General features: G+C 44.9%; 1 protein-coding gene across 1 annotated transcript in view; it reads right to left on the bottom strand.

Moving 5' to 3' along the window:
* DOCK5 (dedicator of cytokinesis 5) overlaps window positions 1-19,384 on the bottom strand; it is a 799,955-nt gene that overhangs the window by 122,410 nt on the left and 658,161 nt on the right. Inside the window, exon 42 of the mRNA XM_069214140.1 lies at window positions 4,163-4,244. Coding sequence (XP_069070241.1) covers window positions 4,163-4,244 — 82 coding nt within the window. The remainder of the gene's footprint in view (window positions 1-4,162; window positions 4,245-19,384) is intronic.

Raw genomic sequence — 19,384 nt, 5'->3', positions numbered from 1 at the left:
ATATATATAATGGACAGCCATAGTTTGTCCATGAATATAGAATAAGACAGACAATCCACCTATCAATCAGGATGGACTACAACTGCTCTGTGGAGCAAAAACAGACATTCTGCCCTCTCCTCATCAATCGGTATATCTTTGGCAGATGGTGCCTAAGGGTTTTGGGGCAAAGCTCCTACTCTTTTGTGGCCTCTCTGTTTAAACACTTCCCTAAACAAATGTTAGAATAAAGACTTTTGTTGACAGTTTCTGTCTGCCTTTAATCGATTGAAAGTCAGGCACTTTCACAAGCCCCACTGAGCCTTTGTGAGCACCTGAGCATGTGGTTCACAACTGGCTTCAGAGCTGGCAGGGCTTACCCAGGCAGAACACTTATATTTTTCCTAAGTGTGGGTGACGTACCTTGCTTACCTCCTCCTGCATCACTAGTGCTGACTGAAAATAGCCTCAGGTGTTTTAGTATCAAGCCCTGATTTGAAAACACTGCACGTCACTCCACTGCTATTACTCCACCCTTTCGAATTCTCAAAGGGTGGGATGAGACCAGTAAGCCTTATTGACCACACCCCACCCTATGACGAGATGGGAGAGGGCGGGTTAAGAAGCATGTGACCTGACGTCACAGACCTTATATTGACATTTTATTTAAAAAGTATGTGAAATTACTTGAAATTCCCCTCACCGTGTCCCAGGAAACAGGAGAATTGCTGATACAGACATGTATAATTAAAAAAATAACTTCATCCAGTGCTTGTCTCACGGGTGTATGGCTTGACAGGACCTCAAACCATAAACATGCATGAGCAGAACACCGGCTGAAAAAGGACACACAAGTAAGCTGGGGCCTCTATTATATAACTGGAGTTTCTTTTTAGAGAAATTAGGTGACAAACTATTTTACTCTGAGCTCTCCCGTCCCTTCCCCTCTCTGTCTTTTTTGCTATAAATGCAGGTGTCTCTGAACAGCAGCAAGGGGGTCAGTGCTAGCAGCCTTATTTTCACGACTAACAATGCTTGTTTTATTTCCGCTACATTATGGACTACATGTCCCATTTCACATTAAACATACATAATCTGCAGGTGAAATAAAATAAGCATTTCCAAAAATAGTAAATGTAGCTCTCTATTGGTGCCACTGCTAGCTACTGATGTATTAGGCTGTGGATATTTTTGTAAATGGATTAGTCGGTGATTGCAGGAGTTGACTGAGTGGCTGGCAATCTGAGTTAAATAACTGGCAGGGGATATTAGCTTGATGTGTATGAGTAAATGTGAGTGGGCGAGTGAATTGAGGCATTGGGTGAGTGGGAGTAAATTGTTGAGTACAGGTGGATTAGAACATTGGAATGTTGGGAAACTTCACTGAAGACAAAGGAGTGCTCTAGGCTTCTACTGGCTGGTAGAAGCCCGGACCTCCAACATTCCAATGTTTTTCACACAGCAACAGCTGTGAACACAGAACTAACGGAGCCCAAGGGGATTTCAATCCCCTTGGGATTCGTGAGGGCTGTTTTATTTATTAAAGAATTCTATCCTCTAGGGGCAGAATGTTCTAATAGCCTTATAGCCTTACAGTCCTTTGTAGCTGGGCAAAACCGGCCATTAAAGTCCTGCTCCCTTGTTAAAGGCCCTTGCCTTTGGCTCAGGCCTTTATCTCTGGAGCAGACTTTTAATGGCCGGTATAGCTGGCTGCAGATCGCTATAATGCTATATTAGTAAGCGAATTAAAGTAAATGGGTAGGGAAATGTGCGAAGGTTAAGGTGGTAGGATGAAAGTGTGTCAAAATGCCATGAAGAGGCTGGAACGTGGCATTCAGCCCTCAATAACGCCTAATAAATAAACTGACAACTGTGAAGGAGTGAGTAAGGTGAATTGAAATGAGTGAGAGTGTGGGTGAATAAGAATGTTAGCGGGTGGGGTCAAAACATGGTGATAATGATTAATTCTTGAAAGGAATAGGGTCACTCACAGTCCCCCTCCTCCTAGCCATATCAGAAATCTAAACAGACTAATATATTCACTATAGGGATCAGTGTTTGACTGTGCGGCCAGAGGTTCAAATCTCCTTGCGTGTATTTCTGCCTCACCACTGTCTGCAAACACCAGCCGCCACTGAGGTATATTGCTGCCACCTCCTCTACGGTCTACCGATATACACATACCACTAATCCAGTGTTGCATGTCTGGAGACAAATGCTGTAAAGCAGGCACAAAGTGATCTGCCACTGATGCACAGAATGCCAGATATATAGATGATAGATAATGGATAACTGTTTATTATGGTCATCAAGGAGTTCGAATAACATCATGAAGCTAACGGTCAAGTGGTTTGTAAATGTCATCAGAACACCAATATGAAACTACTGAACAACATTATAAGTAGCACTCATTATGTTTTAAATTGCATGTTTATTTTTAGTGCTGTCACCATGATGTTCTTCCTCTGGGAAATGTTTATTGAAAACAGTAACTGAAATTCTGCACTATGGTGTTAGGCTGTTATTAGAACATTGCAATGTTGGGAATTCTACTGAAGACAATGAAGTGGCTCCGGGATTCTAATGGCTGGTAAAAGCCCTTAGCTCCAACAATCTAATGTTAGCCTTACAGGAACAGCTGTGAACGGAGGCCTTTTGGAGCCCAATTTCCTCAGGCTCCATGAGGACTTTGTTTTATTTGTTAGAACATTCTGCCCTCTAGTGGCAAAATGCTTTAATTGTCTTATAGCCCCCCCATAGCTGGGCTATAAAGGACAATAATGGCTATACCAGCCACTAACGCTGGAGCAGGCCCTTTAACGCTGGAGAGGGTCATTAATTGTAGATATAGTCTGCTATAAGGCTACTGTAGCCGACAGAAAATGAAATATTTTAAAATGTAGTTAAGAACGTAGGGGTTTAGAAAAAAATAAAATAAATTGATTTGTTTAAACAGCACTTGCCTCTAGAATTCCAATTGTTGAATATTTGGTCTGCAAGGTGCACCTGGTGTTTTGAATGCTGTCAGAATGTTCCTGTTCTCATTCCCTTTCACAAAGAAGATGCAGATTGGTTATGGGGCTTTGCTTAGGTGGCTACGAAATCAAACTTGAATTATGCCTCTCAGATTCATGTTTCACAAGAATTATGTAATTTCTGTGAAATATGGCAAATAGTTCACTTGTATGACATCATGCATGGGAAATTTGGTTTTTGATACCACTCTTTTTGTGCAATAATACAAACCAAACACTTAACATGAAACATATTTCACTGTCCACTTCGATATTTAATATATTTGCGTAAAGGTGGGAGGTTCTCCCTCACTCTGGGAACGAGAGTTTGCTTTCATTATTTGTCCCTCCATCACCATTTACAAACATGTCACTAAGAGTTATGAATATTAAGGGCAGTGGTTGCATTTATACTCAGTGGCCTCCTATTTGGTGTTAATAATGAAAATTTAAAGAAAGATTAAGTTAAAACCTAAAAGTTGATAAGCCGAAAATGGTGACTCACACACCATATAGACTGCCTTGTTACCACCAAAAGGCTACTTTGGGTAGATGTATATGCTTCATAAATACTTAAAGATCATTCGTATCTGCCCTTTGCTCACAAACTATGGCCACCAGCTGTACCTATTGCTTTCTTTTCAAGTTTATGCCCCTGTTTTTATCCCAGGTCTATTTTAATTCATTCATTGTTTTTGTCACCACCAATTCCTTTGAGATGCTGTCACAGGCAACTAGTAACCCTCTTTTACAAATATGTTTTACAATATTATTTCAGAATGTCCACTCTTCAGTTTTACATTGTGGCCTTTAATTCTAGGATTAGTCCTTTACCAAATTTTTTTATCTTGTACTTCAATAATTCTCTTCAGGTATTTCAATGTAGCTATCATATTCTCTAGTCACCTTAGTGTGTCCAAATATAGATAACATGAGCCTCTTGTCAAAGGATGTTTTACATCACTTACCACTGTGCACATAAGTCTATAAAGGGTCCCTAAAATATGTATATGTTTCTACGGCCTCCAGGTCTGGACACAATTCTCCACATGCATGTGAACACATTACACATGCTGCCTCCAGACTGGGCCACATTGCGTCAGATGAGGGGCTTACTTCAAACCTGAAAGAGTAAAGAAAGCACGAGTGAAAACATTAGACAGACTTACTTTAGAATCTGCTCTGGAACAGGTTTATCTTTGTAGCGGAGAGGTAGGTTCATGACAGGTTTCACAGTGAAGCACTGGATGTCTGGGCAAACTCATTAAGGAATAAAAGTCACAGGCAGTGACCAGCATGAATGACATGGCTCACAATGCAAGGCAGGCGGATTCTTTATTTTCTCTGAAAGTTATACCAAGCAGAAAAGAAACCGCAAGCAAGATGCAGCCTGTAGATCCTCTATCAGACAGTAAGAATGGAAGGGGAGAGCTCAACAGTTTAAGAGAATGACTTCTTGGTAAACCACAACTAAATCTCCTGGACAATGGTTGGTTCAGCTATGACTATAACAAATATCAACCTTTAAAAGCAAAATTATAATTGTATTCATATGGTGCTTACTACCACTGATGAGGTGTCAAAGCTCATTTCGGCGAGTAGCACGCTACTCCGGAACACAAAAAAGATTAATGTGGACTAGTATAGGGAAATGTGAGTTAATCTGAGAAGTGTCTGTTATTTGGATTGAAAGGGATAATAGAGGGATAGAAAATGAAAGAGTCTAAGAAAGTGTTATTTGGGAGATCAGAGTAGTAAGATGAAGCTTGGGATGGGTAAAATGAGAGATGGAGGAGGGAAGAGTCTCTAGAAATGGATTAGGGAGATTATGCTAGTAAAATGAAGTTTTAGATGAGTCAAAGGAGGGATACCCGAGGGAAGAATTTAGAAAGGGTTTTTGGGAAAATCTAGCAGTAAAATGAGTTTTGGGTTGATCCAAGGAGGGAAAGAGGAGGGATGAATCAAGAAAGGGTTTTTTGGAGATCATAGTAGTAGAATGAGGTTTGGGAGGGGTCCAAGAGTGGAGGCAGTGGATATGTTGAGAGAGGTATAGGGTGAGACATAGAGTAGTGCACTGGACAGAGTTAACTTTTTCTCTCTTCTGAAGTAGGATTAAAGTAATAAATATATAGACACATAAGTACATCGAGAGGGTATATATGTATAAGGAAGAGAATATATTGAGATTTAAGATTTAAAGTAGTACTTTATAAACTGACTAAGTGTTGGTGTATGTTAAGATAATTTATTCTAAAAGTTTTATAACTTTTTTTTGGTTTTATATTTTCTTCAATATTTAAATAGTGAAGCACTATATTATATAAAAGAAAATAGTTATGTTATTTACATATTGTAAAAGGTAAATAAACAGAGACCCATAACATCTACTCAAATAACTTAAGTGAAAACTATGCAGTGACCTATATACATGTTAAGTATAGAATAACATATATTTATGTGAAGAAGTATAGTTTACCATAAGTAATATACCCGGTCATGTAGTACTGAAGTTTCACATGCTGTGCATACTCCTGCTTTCTAGTATTGTGCACGGACCTTGCAACTTGTTTTAATTCAAGGCAGACAGTCCCAAGAACTGTTGTGACTTCTCCCATAGTCCACAATGCACAAGGTTACAGGTTACACTTCACTCTACTTATTCTGCTCACCTGTTGAGCAGAAACCATTTTGAAGTGTCAAGGACAAGTATAAGGTGTGCCCCATAATGAGGATAGTAAAAGAAATGGACAAAGGTGATTAATCATCTGTGATCACTGATTGTTTCCAGGGAGGTCAGTGGGTGCATGTGAATCACCAGCATTACGCACAACAAACCGATGCTTACAGAGTAATATATTCTATTCACAGTACGTGTGGCTGCAGATACACATGCTCTGCACAGACTATAAAGCATTTTCCCAAAAAGCAACTAGCGGGCAGATAATGCAGATATTTGAGACAAAGTTCTTAAAGTCTAGCCAACCATGCCAGATGGCAGGCTGGAATATCAAACAGTAGTGTTAAGTGAACATGTGCAGTGTTGACCAGGTGAAAGCGTTGTAGATATCAGCTAGTGTAATGCTACCCAGGAAATCCATGTTGTCCTTTTTGCACAAGGAAGGTGCTCTGGGGCACAGGATTTGGAGGCTTTGCCTTAGCATAGAAAGTCTAGATCCACTTAAAGATCCGACTTGCAATGCCCAATTAAGACCTGGGACGTACCTTGTAGAGTTTAGCAAAGCTTACATAAACTTGGTTTGTTTTACGGAAGAACTTGGTCCTGCCAAAAGAGAACATGAGTGTTCAAGGCCCTGTCCTCTACAGAATCTTCTTGTGGAAAGAAGATGGGCAACTCAGCTCTGAGTGATGTGGAAAGGTGAAACTTCACTAGGCAGAAATTTGGGGGTGGTGCTGAGGACCACCCTATCCTTCTGGATCTGGGTGAAAAGGTCCTGGATTGTTAGGGCCTGGAGCTTGCTAATACACCTAGAGAGGTCACTGAGGTCGGGAAAGCTAATTTCCATGACAGAATTTCAAGTTACATGAACAAAAGGTTCAAAGTGTGAATCCATGAGCCATGTGAGGTCAATGTCAAGCTTCCACACAGGAGCAAGAGGCATTCAAAGATGAATCACTCCCTTAAGTCCCTCCATGAAGGCCTTGACCACAGGAATTTGAACGTTCTCTATTTTGCATATAAGTTAGAACTATGGCCAAGTGTAAGGGTACTGCAGTATATACTAAGTCAGCTGTTTGTAAGTGTAAAAGGTAGCAAATACTATCGTGTACAATGACCTTAGTGGGGTCTATTCTCTTTGATATGAAGTAGTGGACAAATCGTTTCCACTTGGACAAGTAGCACACATAAGTGGTGGGTTTTCATGCTTTCCACAATATGAAAATAAACTCTTCTGAGAGGTTGAGATAGCCAACATGGCAAATTGTTAGGTTGACCTATACGGGGTCTGGCTGTTTGAGTTGACCTTCATGTTAAATGAGAAGAAAAGGCCTGAGTGGCAGCCTTTCACATGGGCTGATGGACAGCTCCAGAAACATGGACTACCAAGGTTGCTTGGCCCAGGTTGTGGCCACTACGATGTTTTTCATGGACACCTGCTTTGTCTTCCTCATCACACATGGGATCAAAGAGACAGGAGGAAAAAAAGTATGCAAATATCCCTGACACATTCAGCCATAGTGAATTTATCATGGACTTTGAGTGTAGGTACCTGGAGGCAAAGCTTTGGCATCTTGTGTTTGCAAGGGTGGTGAAGAGGTCGATAGTCAGGATGCCCCAGTGGTGAAGGTCGCTCGGGAGGACATCTGGATGGGGTTCCCACCTATGGACTTATTGATGTATCCTGCTGAGCAGGTCTGCAAACTCACAGTCCACCTCCAGTAGGCAAGTGCTCCGCTAAAAGGTGTATATTGTTGCATAATGACAAATGCCAGACCTCAAGAGTGAATAAAGACAGCTGTGGAGAGTGTAGCTCCCCTGCCTCTCTCTGTGGTACATGGTTATCATGTCTGTCTCTGGAAGGGCCCCTTTCTACCAGATGAGCCTTCAGGGCTAGATGGACCATCAGGAATTCCAGGAAGCTAATGTGCCCTCAACAGGGATGTGACTGAGGTACACTCCCCATGCCAACAGTGAGGCATCAGTAGCAATGGTCACTTGCGAAAGAGAATTGAGAAAATACTTAATTGATGTTCCAACACTGCTGAGAGCACTAAGTAAGGCTGAGCAAAGACCTTTACCAACACTAGACCCTCCCATTAGACCTCTGCTTGTGACTATTGCTTTGCACGGCAGTGTTGGTTTAGGCGCATTGTGCTATCTTTCCAGCAGCACTATTGTGATGCATCCCTAAAAGTTTTATTACAGTCCTTACTATGAGAAGATATCCTGTTTGAAAAAGAGACAGCCGCTGTTGGAATGACATCAACCTCTGCTCTTTGCTGTATGCTTTTCTCATAATAGCATTGAGTACGGAGCTTAGGAAAGCTGGAGAAGTTGGTGAGATGTTTTCACACTAAAAATGAATCCCAGCTCTGGACTAGGGACACTGCAATCTGAGTGTGTGCAAGACATTGTTGCTTTCTGCCTCTCTGTCAGCCAGTCTAAGTACAGAAAGACATGGATTGCATTTCTAAAGTTAGGCGCAGCCACCACCACTAGAAACTTTGTAAACACCCGGTGAGACATAGTGACTCCTTACTGGTAGTGTTGCCCACTTACCACAATGCAAACATAGTGTGGTGGTTGGGTAGAAAGGGATATGGAAGTTAGTGTCTTTTAGGCCCTGCATTGTCCTTAAGGGCCCTTGTCAGGGCTGTAGGATGGCATTCTGGAGAAATGGTCATGAGGAGGTGCTCCAGTAGGATGCAGTGATTCAGGTGCCTTAGGTCTAGGATCAACCAAAGGGAACTGCCCTTTTTGACAATTAAAAAAGTCAATGGAATACACTCCTTGACCTTTTTGACGTGGAGGCACCAGCCCTAATGCGTGCTTAGCGAGGAATGCCTGTACTACTACTTCTGGAAGCTGGAGCTGGTCTCAGCTTAGGACATTGCCACAAGGTTGGATGCTGGAGGGTGTGCTGTGCAACGTCAGGCAGTAGCTTTGCCCTACAACTTTGAGCAACCACTAATCAGAGGTAGTCTCCTCCCAATGGGGAAGGATATATCCTAGTATACCCCACTCCGACAGGTTATTTATGCTCAGAGTGGGGGACTGATGGTAAGTCACTGGAGGTGCTACTGTTGGAGTCACATCTACCACATTGGCTCCAGTTGATGCCCCTGTATACACCCCTGGTGTAGCCCCTGTCTTTCTGAGAATCCTGAAAGGACTGCTTTCGTTATGATACCTTAGGCATGACTGTATGGGGTGCTTTTAGCTCCACCTCTGAATTGCTGTGTCTGAAATGCAGTTTTCAGGGAAGTAGCCACGACTGCACACAAAGGCTTGGCTATCTCAGTGTCTTCTTTAATGTTCTCTAACATCTCATTGACATGAAGGCCGAAGAGATGTTCCCCATCAAATGGAAAGTAGAGGAGGTGCTGCTGCACATCTGGCCTGACTCCTGAGCTGTGTAGCCGCATACATATGCCTTGGTAATTGATATCTGCTGCATCTGCGGTGCAGTGGATGTTAGTATTTGAGATACCCTTTTCCTCAGCCAAGTGCACTTGACCCCTTTCCCTATGTGTTTCTGGAAGCTGCTTAACCAGCTCCACCCAAAAGTATATATTGTAACGGGATAGAACAATCTAAGTTGTCGCGCTCTCGAGAAGGCCTGGCGCAAGGACCACACCGCTGACAACATGACCGCCCTCAAGAACGCTACCCGCGAACACCACCACCTGATCCGCGCTGCTAAAAGGAACTTTTTCACCGACAGACTGGACAAAAACAGCCACAACAGCAGAGAACTCTTCAGCATTGTCAAGGAGTTCTCCAACCCCAACGCCGTCACGCCCTCACAGGATTTGTGTGAATCCCTCGCCACCTTCTTCCACCGCAAGATCAGCGACCTCCACGACAGCTTCGGACACCAGACCCAACCAAACACCACCGAACCCGCACCCCCGACCATCACGCTCAACAACTGGACCCACATCAACACTGAAGAAACCAAATCCACCATGAACTCTATCCACTCCGGCGCCCCTTCGGACCCCTGCCCTCACTTCATCTTTAACAAAGCCGAAGACATCATCGCCCCGCACCTCCAGGCCATCATCAACTCTTCTTTTTCTTCTGCTACCTTCCCCGAATGCTGGAAACACGCCGAAGTCAACGCCCTACTAAAGAAACCTACGGCTGACCCGAGCGACCTGAAAAACTTCCGCCCCATCTCTCTCCTGCCTTTCCCAGCCAAGGTAATAGAGAAGACCGTCAACAAACAGCTGACCACCTTCCTGGAAAACAACAACCTGCTCGACCCTTCACAAACCGGATTCCGAACCAACCACAGCACGGAAACCGCCCTCATCTCAGTCACAGACGACATCAGAACCCTGATGGACAACGGTGAAACAGTCGCCCTCATTCTCCTCGACCTTTCGGCTGCCTTCGACACCGTCTGTCACCGCACCCTAATCACCCGCCTCCGCTCCACCGGGATCCAAGGCCAGGCCCTGGACTGGATCGCCTCCTTCCTCTCAAACCGTTCCCAAAGAGTTTACCTCCCTCCGTTTCGCTCATTACCCACCGAGATCATCTGCGGCGTACCCCAAGGCTCATCACTCAGCCCGACACTCTTCAATGTCTACATGAACCCCCTCGCCAACATCGTACGCAAGCATGACATCATCATCACCTCCTACGCCGACGACACCCAACTTATACTCTCCCTCACTAAGGACCCCGCCAGCGCCAAGACCAACCTACAAGAGGGTATGAAGGACGTCGCAGATTGGATGAGGCTCAGCCGCCTAAAGCTGAACTCTGAAAAAACAGAAGTCCTCATCCTCAGCAACACCCCGTCCGCCTGGGACGACTCCTGGTGGCCCTCGGCACCGCACCGGCCCCCGCAGACCACGCCCGCAACCTCGGCTTCATCTTGGGCCCTCTTCTCAACATGACCAAGCAAGTCAACGCCGTGTCCTCCGCCTGCTTCCTCACCCTCCGCATGCTCCGCAAGATCTTCCGCTGGATCCCCGCCGACACTAGAATAACCGTGACCCACGCCCTCGTCACGAGCCGCCTGGACTACGGCAACACCCTCTACGCTGGAACCACAGCCAAACTCCAAAATCGCCTGCAACGCATTCAAAACGCCTCGGCCCGCCTCATCCTCGACGTACCCCGCAACAGCCACATCTCCGCACACCTGAGACACCTGCATTGGCTCCCAGTCAGCAAAAGGATCACCTTTCGACTTCTCACCCACGCACACAAAGCCCTCCACGACAAGGGACCGGAATACCTCAACCGACGCCTCAGCTTCTACGTCCCCACCCGCCTCCTCCGTTCCTCTGGCCTCGCACTTGCTTCCGTCCCTCGCATCCGCCGCTCCACGGCGGGTGGGAGATCTTTCTCCTTCCTGGCGGCCAGGACCTGGAACTCCCTCCCCACCAGCCTCAGGACCACCCAGGACCACTCCGCTTTCCGGAGACTCCTAAAGACCTGGCTTTTCGAGCAGTAGTAACCCCCTCTTTCCCGCACGGGTGAGTAGCGCGCTTTATAAATGTTAATGATTTGATTTGATTAAGTTTTGGTGATGCACCAATAAGTGGCGGTCCCGGCCGCCAAATGCTTGCCAGTGGTGTGGAAATGCTTGCTCTCCTTGCCTTTTGGAGGGGAGGGGGCGGGTGTCACCAGTTGCTTGTGAAGAGGCGCATTTTCACACTTCATGCATGACTAAAACATTTGGGGAAACCTCGCACTGGATACAGAGTGGATCAGAGAGTGAGACCTCATATTTTTTGTCCACCCTGGGTATGACAGCTTTCGCTTGTACCAGCTCTTTGAAATTATCTGGGGCAGACTTCAACATGCCCTTTAGCCTGGTAAGGAACTGCACCATTGTTTCAGATTCAGCATGGGTCTCTATGATGAATTCATCCTCGTCTTGAAGGATGAATCCCTCTTTGTGATGTTGGGTAGCCCCCTGAATAACCACATGGCAGGCAGCAGTGTCACATGGTGGACACAGTTTTGTGGGGTAGGGCTCCATACGCTGGTTGACAGTAGTGTTGCTGCATAGTCCTCGCATGGGTCCTCCCCCACCCTAGGAGGTAGGGCCTCATAAGGGTCTAGTAGCTCATAAGGGCTTTCTGGGTCCAAAAGAGTGTGGATTGTCCTGTCAGGGGAGTCAGGAGATGCTGGCTGAGGAGCTATGTAAGGTTGTTGGGGTAGTGGAGGTTATGGTGGGGTAGGTGAGTGCCCTGGAGTGGACTATGGTAGTGGGCTTGTGTCCCTGTCCATTCGTTTCTTGGAATGGAGAGGCCTGGGTGCCTTGAAAGGCATTTAACTTCTCAAACGTGAGCTTATGCTCTTTAGGTATGCATGACAGCATGGAGACTCGCCCGGAGGTGTCTTGGTAAGATCTTTTCGCTGTCTGGGTGTATGAGCAGAGTACTCTGCTTGGCTTGAAAAACCTCTGGCAATGGTAGAAGGATGGGAGCCTCAGTAGTGTCTGACGTAGGTGTTGAAGGCTGATATGGCATCAGTCAGGTAGTTGCTTTCCCTGGAACGTTCGGTGTTGATCTCAGCTCCTAGGGAGGATGTTTGATACACCTCAGGGACGGAGGTAGGGTTCCCTGCCAGTGTGATTCGATGCCTTTAGTGGTCAGCGTGGCAGTCATTGAAGGCTGCGCTCCATATTGCCCCATGCCAGGTGACAGAGCTGGACTCGAAAGTCATTGCATTTTAAGGGCTGGCCTGAGGCTTGATGCACAACTCCCGCACAGGTGTTGCTCTGCTTCAGCCTGACCATGCTCATGGGGTTGAGGTTTTGTTACATGGGTTTGGAAGCCAGGGTCAGGTTTGCTGACCTAGATCATGGTTCTAGTGTGAGGGCCGGAAGGCTTCAGAGCCAGAGAATCTGTTCATCATGTTCCTCGCTGGAGGAGATGGTCTCAGGGTTGGGGATACTCTGTGCTGCTAGAAGGCTTGCTTCTGCTCGCCTTCTTCCCCCTTGCCGGCAGCAGAAGCTGCAAATCCTTTAACAAACGAAATGATGATAAACCAGGTTTATTACTGTTTCGTTTATTAAAGCGGCGGGCCACGGGGTGACGAGCAGTGAGTGGAGTACACTGTGCACTCCCCTCAGTGCGCATATATGTTTGGCCGGCTGTCTCAGGCTGGCCAAACACACATGCGCAGTAGGCTCTACAAGCCCAGCAATACATCTGCTGGGCTGGAGAGAGCCTGTACAGGTTCCCAGTCTGCCTAGAAGTGCCCAGGCTGGGCGCTCCCAGCAAATCCTGACACTGCTCTGAGCAGCGTCAGGACTGGCCGCAGGGTAAGGCAGGCAGGGAGCCTGTGCCTGCCTGTAGCAGCGGGAGCAAAAGGAGCAGCACAAAAGCCCAAGCCCAACACTAGAAGGCCGGAGTCTGCAGAGTAAGTGTAGTATAGACACTGTTCCAGGCAATTAACTTATTTCTTTTGTTGTGTAAATGTATTCACTATTTACATGCTGGTCATATATGTCAAGTACTGTCCCCCACTTATGAGAGAAAAGGCTGAAACGCTGAATCAGTCTCATCTTTCAAAATACTGCTTGCTCCATCTGTGCATCTTGTCTCCAGTTTATGTTAAAACAGTAATCTCTGACAAACGTTTGTAATAAAATCCACATGGCAGCACTACAGATGTCTTTTAGTGGAATAATACCTTTGAACAGGCCCTAGTCACATCTCCCCTGCTCGAGTGAGACATATCTTCGGATAACTACATGCCATTACATATAACAAAACATACTCAGCTACGTCTATAACTAACTGTATTCAGTTTCTCGTATGCTACTTCATTATCTTTAATTAGCTAATGAGTGAAGACTTCGATTTATTAGAGGGAGTAAATTCTGGAGGAAAATTCAGAATTCAATCTTCTGGTTTACATGAAACAAAGAAATCTGCTGGAGTAGCAATGTCATTTTTGGCCCTACTACTTCCTTATTGTAGTAAAATACTATTAAAAGTCCGTATGGTCACAATGTTTGCATATCATTCAGTTCATGGTTCACCTTGCACGAAAGTGTCTACTTTCACATCTATTAATATGACCGTACTGTGACCCAATTAATTCTGTACCAAATGGTTACCTAGGTCTGTCTAAAAGACAAAGCTGAAAGACCTGTATTCTATTATGTAGATATCAGCACCCTGTGAGAAGAACACTTGTCTAGTAAATGGGGTTGCAAAGTCCTTCCTAATCATTTAATCTTGCAAGCCTTTGGAAAAACGTATATCGGTGATAAAAACTTGAGCAAAAGCCTTATGCCATATATTCAACAGCACATTCAACTGGAAACCTTCTTGTGTCTGAGTAAGGAACTGCAGGAAATATAATTCTGTCCTTGTGTCTGACTAATTGGTCATTAGTCACAAGGAAACTTTGTGCCTCAGGCACGAGCTCCATTTTGCTGACACTTAGTTCATCATGCATACAGACAGCTCGCATCTGAATACCTGTTTATCAGTCTTACACCCTGACGCACAGTTTTATGGTCTTCTTGTAACTGATTACCTTGCCGGCTTGGTACAGTCCACTCAATGAGTCCAATTAAGGACCCAGCTGGCTCTTTGCTTGGGACAGTTTACAACGCCATTTGGAATTCAAGTGACGCACTAATGAATGACCAAATAAGCCTGGTATCATTGCAGGTTCCCATTAATTGACAAAGAGCTTTACATCCTGAAATCATACATTTCCTGTGAAAATATTACAGTTTCACCAAAATGCATCTGCTTTCACGTGAAGGATGTTGAACTTCTTGCAGACGGAGGCTTCGAGCGTTTTGCAACCGCATCCATTTGCCACCTCTCAGAGGCTCTGCGACCCGAGAAAAAAAATCCAGATTGTTAAATCCCGAGTATATTAACCAGCATGGTCATCCTCTGCAGAAACAGAACCTTCCTCAGATTATTGCGAAGCGTTGAAGGCCGAAAAAGCAGCAGGTGTGTGACATTGGAGATTCTAAAATTAGATTTATTATTGTTATTTTTAAGTCAGCTTCCGTCCATTAAACATCATTAAATACGCACCCCGCAGCTGGTGCTGTCTGGGAAATATTCCACGCGGACGGCCAAATAGAAGAGCGATTAATGTCAAAAGCCTTTTGCTGTCTCTGCAGCTTGGCTTTCAAGCTTCCTACCCAGCCGCTGTGACGCATAGGAGAGCTGCATCCTTGCCATGGTCGTGTCCACAACGTGTTTTTTCTGTTTAGGACGAGACGCAGACTTCGGGCAAGTCTACTAGTGCGGCGGTAAATATATTACTCATGACATAACTTAACTGCTCCCACATGGCCAATAGGAGTTTTGAAAGGAAGCTCTCTGCCAGCATTAATTCAGTTCAGAACATTGCCATCGTGGGGAGCCTGACTTCTGACGCAAGTTTCCCCACCTTTGTTAGACCTGCATTTTATTTACTGCAGGCAACAGTCAAGTTCACAGCTGTATGATCCGGGTCCAACGGGGGATAACAGATCCAATATAGTTGAAGGGGCATATAACTCGGTTCCAGTTCTTAAATTGTAAAAAAATTATTAAGTACAGGAGCCCAAAGCTTTTTTTAAAAAAGCTGTCGAATGCCAGAGGTGCTGAATACCAGGGCTGCCTGGTCTGAATCTACCCCATGCCTCACTCTTGCACCACCTGATATGTTCTGCCACTATTTCAGGTTCTTTTTCATCCCTGCTTCCTCCCACTCCCATTGCTTTGCTATTTTCCCGTCTGTCTAGCCCTTTTCTGTCTCTTTCCGATGCTCAGGGCCACAGTCCGACGATGAAAAATAAATCCCCGTTGACCAAAAACGATTACCAGTGCTCTCCCACCTGCAGTTACGGGCATAAAATAAGCACCGCTTAGATCTCTCTGCCCAAGGGACTGGTCGTCCAGACACGGTCTCTGGAGAGCTCAGTACTGGCAGATTAGGAAGAGTATTGTCTGCAGTCTCAGTTGTCGGTCAGGATCACGCTAAGGATTTTACAAAGAGTTTTAATAAGGAGATGTACTCACTAGGGGCACTTGCTAACAGAGCGTATGATCTCTTGACTACCCCTAGGTCAGTTGTGGGTGGACAGGTAGCTCCACATTGCGCTTTCCCGGATCGCAGTACCATGCATAAATCTAAGAAGCAAAGTAATGGTAGAAGGTCACCAAACAACCCAGTCAAACATGGTCCACAGCACAGCAATTCACTGGTTCATCTGCAATGACTCGCTGTGTGGGCACTCATAATAGAAGTGTCTTTTGAATACCCACTTGGGAATCACAGCCGAGATTCTTAACAGGCCAGTCAAGCTGTCAGGACGTGAGATGTGTAGGTGAGGTAGCAGGTGCTTCTTCATGGGGACTTTTGTAGGAGTTATGAAGGATGACACTGAGTGTCAGTGGTTCGCTGGAAGATGGGCTTACTGATAACTTTCACTATAAGCTGAACAGCTCAAGTCCTATTTAAATGAGTTGCAAGGAGTTTCTCACAATGGAAATACACAGTTCCACCCTTTTTCTAGTAGAACACTAGTGAACTTAAATTCTGTAGACTGGTCTGCAGGCACTTATGGTCCTCGCCTAGGCACTACCCACTCTGGATTCTTCCAGTGCTATGGCAACCCCCAGCAAGCAAGGGAGCTTTGGGTTGTCGCTCCCTTCCAAGCTGGATCCGTAGGGAGAGTGCTTGAACTAGGGTTCTTGAAATGCTTGTTAGGATGCCAATTGACAGTAACCTAGCCTAATCCCTTCAGAATTTCTGTGGTCTGTACCATGTCTGCTCTATTTTTAAAATCCCCAGATTTCGTAATTTGTGTAAGTAATATTATCACTAGCCCAAGGTGTGTCGTTCTCCAGATGTTCTATTTTCAGCTTCAGGTAGGTAAGAGAGGCTATTGTGCATTGTTAAAAATGCTCTGTGGGTTTCTCAGCTCAGTGTTCCTCTCTCCGATTCGTAGGAGGAGACCCGGTCCAGACAGCCCGTGACTTCTCATTATTTAGTACATACCCTTTTAATTTCTTCCATGACCGCTTTCAGTGAGGATATATTTTGCTCCATGATGATTTGATTGCTTTAGATTCTTTAGCTCAGACAAAATCATCTCCTAAAATATATATAAACATACAGGGCATGGAGGTTTTACTAGGCAATACCAGTTCGGCTCCCTTGATGAATGCAGGCCACAGTACCCCCTAAGAACTGTAAATGATTGCCCTTGCAAAGTAGCATAATATTGCCACCAAGATAATAATATTCACTGAGGTCCTGAAGAAAGCCACATGACCCAATTGGGCGAGGATGGCTGTAAAACATAGAGCATGATTCATACCCATGATCACTGACCCGTTCCCATTTTCATATCGTCCTTTGCCTTTAATCTTATCCCAACCCCTATAAGTATTCATTAAAAAGAATACTAGAAGTGGGAGGTAATTTTAACTACACTAACTTCAAGTCCCACCCAGCTTTAAAGGAAGCTAGAAGTGCTCCATTCTGGTGGAGGTTATATCCATGCGACACAATAGGCATAGGGAGTGTCAACCCAATGATGAAACATGCACTAGCAAACACTAGTGGTTGAGGGTCTCTTAAAAATCTTTTTGAGACTTCTAATTTACACTGGCCTGTCTGGATCCCACTCTGATGATTTTTTGGTTTTGACTTTAGAAGTGGAGTGGATGCACCCTACCACTTCTTTCTCCCCTGTGTCTCTGATATTTGGATAATCATCATCATCATCTCAACTTGGCCTAATCACATCCCTGTACCAGCAGGTTCCTCTGGGTCAACTTCCACGGTCCCTTTAGAAGTCCACACTTTCAGTGCCAAGAGATTCTTTTTTTTTGCAGCCTCGTTTAGTCTTTGGTGAAAGTTCAGACTGCAATTAAGTTGCCACTCACACGATTTAGGACAGGACTCAGAATCGTAGACTCCTGGAAATGCATATTTCATTTAGCTTACCTGGCTCTACCCCCTTCCGAGTGGGTACTTTCAAAGCTCTAACTATATGGGACTTCAGAAACTACATTTGTGTTTGCAGAAAAAGTGAAATGCAGCCAAACTAAGATGTACACAATGGCTGTTTTTGGGGTCCTCAACTCTGCCATTGAAATCTCAGAAATCAACTAGCCCCAAAAGGAAACTCCACCAAGAAAACATTTGTTGACTTCCAAACTTTTCTTGGGGGCTTGCTATACCTCCCATGTGTTCCATAGGTGCCACTTACATCAGCATTCTGGTCCACTTAGCAAATGGTATCATATATATGTTATATAGCAGCTCCAGACCATCTACTACCAATGCAACTGCTTCTTGACACCAATAGCAGATGGCAAACAGTACATAAAACAACATCAGTTGAAGGCAAATACATAAAAATCACAGAGTAAACAATACAACCTTGACATCAAAACATCTGAAATACAGATGGGCAAGGAAATAGACAAACATGTTTTTTTCCTTCACCAACGCTATTTCTTGTTACTCTAATCACACACTTCTCATCCTGGAATACTCTCCAAGCGTCAGAGTGGATCCAGAAACTTTATGCAGAGGACTATCGACCTCAAAAGAGTCCTCTTCTGCACTGCCTTCCCTTCCTTCACCCCTCAGAACCCCAAAAAACCTGATTGTCCATTCGATGTTTCTTAGTATGATCAATGAAAAATATTTTGGGTTCCTGCAAAAGAAGGCTCTCCCCTTCTTCTGAGGAGAGAGGAGATTCAATGAACCCTGCCAGGGTGATGGATTGCCCAATGTAGAAGGGAGTCACGACTTCAGGCAAGAAAGCTGCAAAAGTCCTCTGCAGCAGGCTAGCTGGAAAAAAGGTAGTGTATGGCAGTTGTACTGACAGTACTTAACCTTCATGCACATAAGCTGAAGTGTCGCAATGGGTAAAGACAGTCTATAGAATCTGATGCCACAATGAGCAGCTGTGCATCAGCGCAAAGGGCGCACACATAACAAAAAAGTCAAGACCAAGTTAAGCATGTCAAACCTTTAACAAACCGCATCACAACAGGTGATTTAAACAAGGACAGTTAGTCTGACAAACGTAGGAAGGCCAACAACCTTTAATGGTGCCTAATGCAAGGCCTTGCTAACTAAAGATAAAATTAACAGGAGAACATCCCATAGTTTGGAGTATAAAGGGTCACCACACCAAACTACAAAGGCTGACATCCATGTGGCAGGCAAAATGCAATTAACTACCACTGCTAAATCTCCACACATGGTTGTGTAAACTGCATAGGTTTGAGTGAAGAATACTGCCCTGCTGTGGCAGCAGGAGACCCTCTCGAAGTAGGAACCTGATTGGAGGGCAGAAGTTCGGGGGACAACTCTCTCCAGGCCTATTCGGGAGCCATTCCAAAGCCATTAGAATGACTAGGGCTAGGTCCTTTGTGATCTTTTTTCAAACTCGGGGGAGGAGAGACGTACAGGAGTTGTGAGCTCTATTCCAGCGGAATTAATCTCCAGGAGTGTCTTCGCCGAAACGCTATTGAGCAAAGCCTTTCACATTTTCCATTCTCAACGGTGGCAAAAAATCTAGCTAGGGTTCTCCACACTGTCAGAAGACACCCGGTGCCAACTCAGGATGCAGACTCCATTTGTTATCCATCAGATGCCAAAGGCTGACCTCATCTACTTTGGCACTCAAGTATACTGACAACAGCTCCACGATCAGGGACATTCCGTGAAGCTCAAGACAATTCCAGAGGCA

This window comes from Pleurodeles waltl, chromosome 11 (assembly GCF_031143425.1).
Source record: "Pleurodeles waltl isolate 20211129_DDA chromosome 11, aPleWal1.hap1.20221129, whole genome shotgun sequence".
NCBI classification, from domain to species: Eukaryota; Metazoa; Chordata; class Amphibia; order Caudata; family Salamandridae; genus Pleurodeles; species Pleurodeles waltl.
This window is presented reverse-complemented; position numbering and strand designations above follow the sequence as displayed.